The 5,294-nt window shown below is 37.8% G+C and overlaps 1 protein-coding gene across 1 annotated transcript; it reads left to right on the forward strand.

Annotated features, from left to right (window-relative positions):
* The first annotated feature begins 2,536 nt into the window (after window positions 1–2,536).
* Window positions 2,537–4,945, forward strand: LOC136784755 (uncharacterized). The gene is made up of 3 exons (XM_066745643.1): window positions 2,537–2,738; window positions 2,976–3,088; window positions 4,061–4,945. Exons 1-3 carry the CDS (start codon window positions 2,537–2,539, stop codon window positions 4,943–4,945), a joined length of 1,200 nt encoding a protein of 399 aa, XP_066601740.1.
* The last annotated feature ends 349 nt before the right edge of the window (window positions 4,946–5,294 follow it).

Consider the following 5,294-nt stretch of genomic DNA (forward strand, 5'->3'; position numbering starts at 1 on the left):
AGAATCGTCAAGGTTAACGATTGCACATTCATTAGACCATGGACCGTTTCGTGGTAGACTTGTACGCATAAAGACTCCACGGAAATTTGGTATATCACGACATACGTGAGATAATTGAACATTACTTGTAGCACGAGATCTTGGTAGACCGTGTACAGTTACTTTTTTGTTCGCTTCTTTGACATTGATTTTTTTGCTACGCCTCCTCCGCTTCGTTTGTACGGTGCGAGATACAGCCCCCGTCCGTCTCTTGCAGTTGCTTCTATCATACGATTGTGACGCTGCATTTCTTCCAACTGTTTTTTCGCAGCTTTGGCATCGTTTACAGCTTTCGCTATACCAGATGCTCCACCTGCTAGTGCTCCCACCGCACCTAGCAGTGGGAGCAGAGGCAACAAGCCGCCCCGTTTTTTAGGCACTCGAATTTTACGTTTTTTTACAGCACTATTTCCAGTTTTTCTCACTGCTGCTTTCCTCACCATATCTGTTTGTAATCCTAAACCAAGTTTACGCTTTGCGTTCATAGACGCCCAGACAGCTGCTGCTGCAGCACGCTCACCCAAGGTTGCGTCACCAGCTGTGATACGTCTACGTGCACGTTTTGCGAGCACTTTATCAGCTTGATGACGCTGCGATAGGTCTTTGTATTGCGAATATGCGATATCGTGTTCCAGACAGGCTTCGTCCAGCTGGTTCACACCTCGATCAACGCGTGCTAATCGTTCTTGAAGTCGAGTTCCTGGTCCACAGTAATTGTATCCCGGTAAATGAAGCTCAATCGGTAGTTTGTTTATTGTTTTATTGAGAAATGATCCACATCCAACGCACGACATGTATAACAATCTTTTATCAACAGTGGTAGTCCATCCGCATGAGTAGTATTAGGTAGATTGAAATGTTGTAAACAATAGCAATATTTTTGAACCTCAGGATCTGCACGAATATGCTTGGGTAATTTATTCCTATATCTGTCAATACTGTGTGAAAAGTACTTTAAAAGTACAATTTTCGGTACGTATTCCAATTGATCACTGCTTAACTCCTCCAAACTTGTAACATCCAACACAAATGCAGGCATAATGAAAACTGATTCAATTCTCTGATTTCATGCCTATAAATAGCTCGTGCAATTAAGATTTAACCTCACAGTCGTTCGAGAATGCATTTCGTAAAGCAGCCATTAAGTATCAATATCTCTAATACCGATTATCACACTGCCACCGTTAGTGATATGAAACGTCATGGAACTTTGCTACCGTCAACTATACGCCGTATAGTTTGCGGACCCTCAAATTGTGGGAAAACAAACGTATTGCTAAGTCTTATTGAGAGTCCTCACGGTGTAAGATTTGACAACCTGTACGTTTACTCGAAATCGTTACAGCAACCGAAGTACCGTTACTTGGAACAGCTATTGACAGATATGGAGGAAATTGGTTATCATCAATTTTCAAATAATAGTGAGGTTATAAATGTGACAGATGCATTACCAAATTCAATCTTTATATTTGATGATGTGGCAAGCGATAAACAGAACAATATAAGAGACTACTTTTCAATGGGTCGGCACTCGAGCATCGATTGCTTCTATCTTTGTCAGACCTATGCCAAGATCCCAAAACATCTGATTCGTGACAATGCAAATATGTTAATCATTTTTAAGCAGGATGGGACTAACTTGAAACATGTTTACAAAGATCATGTAAACACTGATATGACATTTGAAAAATTTTGCGAATTGTGTTCAAAGTGTTGGCAGGAAGATTATGGATTTTTAGTAATTGATAAGGACAGTGGTATGCAAAATGGTCGATATCGGAAGGGATTCAATGAGTATGCAACCATCGAGTAGCATAAAGCATCATATCAGTGCTGGAAAGTGTTAGTTTAACGTAGTGCATTGAACAGTGTAAAGCTTTTAATTACACAAAACGGACCAGTTACATTATTAAGCAAACCAGTTATACAGATAAACGGGTCACTTGGATCGGTAAACCGGTCAGTCGAATCGTTAAAGAGGTCGGTTAACCGCTAAACCGATTGATTGAACCGCTAAACAGGTCGGTCGAACCACTAAACTGGTTAGGTGAACCGTTGAACCAATCGATTGAACCGCTAAACAGCTCGATTGAACCGCTGAACCGGTCGGTCGAACCGCTAAACCGGTCAATCGAACCGCTGAACAGCTCGATTGGACCGCTAAACAGGTCGGTTGAACCGCTAAACAGGTCAGTTGAACCGCTAAACAGATCGGTTGAACCGCTAAACCGGTCAGGTGAACCGTTGAACCGGTCGGTCGAACCGCTAAACCGGTCAATCGAACCGCTAAACAGGTCGGTTGAACCGCTGAACCTGTCGGTCGAACTGCTAAACTAGTTGATTGAACAGCTTTAAAGATCGATTGAACTAGCACATTGACTGCTTAAACAATTAAAAGTTTATAAAAAAAATGGATGAAAAGTCACTACTTAAGAAGATTGTTGAAACGAGTGAGGTGATTCGTGAAAAACATCGCGCACTGAAATCGGAAAGATCAATGGTGGAAAGTAGATTGAATGAATCTTTTAAACCAATTGTTGATCCACTGAAAAAACTAGTTATGCAAACAGATAATAGCAATGAACAATCTTATGACTTAAACATTGATCTAAATCATGACAAGAAGCGGAAACGTTATCATACTTCAACCCCCTATGAGTATATTATCAAGAAAAAAAAGAAATTGCATAACAATGACGGTACTCTTACAAATAAATCATTGATGATCTATGATGATAATGATGAAAAATCTACTTTTGATAAATCAATATTACCAATGAAATCAATGCCAGAATCTACATCATTACATTCAGAGCCTGGACAAGAATCTGCATCATTACATTCAGAGCCAGGACAAGAGTCTACATCATCATCACATTCAACATCAAGACAGGAAACCTTAGGATTGCTCAAAAAACAAATAAATCATTCCATAGATTGGAGATCATTTCCACCTATTGCACGTCATTATATGCATTTGCTCCTTTTCGGTAATAAAGATGAAATCGATCACGGTTTCGGAGTTACATTAGATGAAAGGAACCAATATGTGATGGGAAGATGTACATTTGATATTAGTCATGAATGTGATATTTTAATTGATAAAAAGCGCTATATTGGTACGAGAGGGCTTTTTGAATTAATCTTCATGAAAGAGCCTGATAGAAAGCTCTACACCATTGATGACAAGATCATATATAAGCAAATCCTTGAACAAACTAAATCATATAAAAGAGCAAATGATAGTTACCAACAGGTTCAAAGGAATAAGGGTCCAAAGTATAAGAAAATTATTCAACCACTAATTTACAATAAAGTACCATCACAACGAGTGATAGCTGGTAGTGGATTTATGCGTGTTACTGATGAGTCTGTAAACTATATACATTGGAACGATCCTAATGAATTAGTTGATCGATTGCGACTTTTAATAGCATCAACCACCGCAGGTCATACAAACCACCATAATGAAATACAGTCAATAATAGAAGAGTTGCGTGAAGAGGATCTTATTCTATAAAAGGGTACAGTTTATAAACATTTTCTTCAGTTGCGTACCACACGTCAATATGTCAATTAACAAATTTGGTAGTGGTTTTAACATAAGGAAAGAATTTAATATTGGTACATTAAATGTGACTAAAAGAGCACTGGATTTGAATAATAAAAAAATAGTAAATTTGACTATTGATTCTGATAATAATACATGTGCTGTGAATATAAAGTTCTTGCAACACAGTTTAGCTAAATTGGAGGAGAAAATTGAAGAAAGAATAAATAAAAAAATACAGGAGATTAAGGCAAAACTTTTGCAAACAAACAGCAAGATTAATGATGGATCCAAAAAGTGAATGTTTAGGATGCATCATACATTTTATACTCATGATAATCGATTGCTTTCGAAAGAAAAAGAATCATGAGTGAAAAAAAGAAACAGAAATTATATGTGCCTGGGGGAAAGGTTGTAAAAAGCGAATCAGGGAAAATCGTGAGTGAATAAAAGAAACAACTGGTGCAAGAGTTACATGTCCCTGCGAGAAGAAATTTTCCACGACGAAAAGTCATAATACGTGGTTTCGATGATCTCTGGCAGGCTGACCTTGTTGATATGCGTTATTATGTTGATACTGGTCATCACTATATTCTGACAGTGATTGATACCTTATCGAAGTATGGTTGGGCAGTAGCGCTTAAGACAAAAAGTGGTAAGGAAGTGACCACAGCTATGGGAAAAATTTTAAAGAGTGGAAGATGTCCCAAAAATTTGCAAACTGATAATGGTAAAGAATTTTACAACAACGAGTTTCAACTGCTCATGAAAAAACGTGGAATAAATCATTACTACACGTACAGCATGTTAAAAGCGTCAATAGTCGAGCGTTGGAATCGAACCTTAAAAACCGAAATGTGGAAACGTTTTACACTGGACGGTAGTTACAAATGGCGAAATATACTGCAACAGCTGGTAGATGATTATAACGCGCGAAGACATCGTACTATAGGAATGCGACCCGTTGACGTGAAACCTGAGCATGCTGAGCATCTGCTTGCTACTGTATATAGCAACATTAAGATCGTTGGACGTACCAAGTTCAAGGCTGGTGATTTCGTGCGAATCAGTAAATACAAAAATGCATTTGCTAAAGGTTACACACCGAAATGGACTACTGAAATATTTCAAATTACAAAAGTGCAAAGGACAAATCCTGCCACGTATCTACTTAGAGATTCTCGTGGTACAGACATACATGGTGGATTTTATGAATATGAACTTTTAAAAACAGCTAATCCTGATGTATACTTGGTAGAGAAGATATTGCGTAAGAAAGGGAATAAGGTATTTGTAAAATGGTTAGGAATGGATAAAACGCATAATTCGTGGATAAATAAGAATAATGTTTTGTAATAATAATAATAATAATTTTTGTAATATAATATAATACAATAAATTCAGCTATTAAAATCTACTCTTTTAACCTATAATGTCCCCAAGGTAGAGTCGCTACAGAACCGGGTGTTATGTGACGTTTATCGTCATACGGACTGAGAGCAATTTTTCGCTGAGTAGTGGAAAACACCTTGTGCAATTTCGAACGAATTAAATTTTGGTTACGGGACTGTACGGTGAAATTATCCAAAAAATCCTTGTAGTCGTCAAAAGTTATGTTTCTATCGATAACATAACCTTTGACCCCCTTAGCCTTTTTGGTAATTTTCGTACAGTCCTGCACCTTAAAGGTATACATTTTCGCTCT

This window comes from Prorops nasuta, unplaced genomic scaffold, assembly GCF_024137725.1.
Source record: "Prorops nasuta isolate Cenicafe-Biocafe unplaced genomic scaffold, Cenicafe_Pnas_1.2 PNAS00068, whole genome shotgun sequence".
NCBI lineage: Eukaryota > Metazoa > Arthropoda > Insecta > Hymenoptera > Bethylidae > Prorops > Prorops nasuta.

Excerpts from the sequence above, each read along its gene's own strand:
- LOC136784755 (XM_066745643.1), top strand. The coding sequence starts at position 2,537 with ATGGTGGAAAGTAGATTGAATGAATCTTTTAAACCAATTGTTGATCCA. Across the intron at positions 2,739-2,975 it reads GAAATTGCATAACAATGACG|ATTGGAGATCATTTCCACCT; the intron begins GTACTCTTACAA and ends ATCATTCCATAG. Across the intron at positions 3,089-4,060 it reads TAGATGAAAGGAACCAATAT|TTACATGTCCCTGCGAGAAG; the intron begins GTGATGGGAAGA and ends CTGGTGCAAGAG.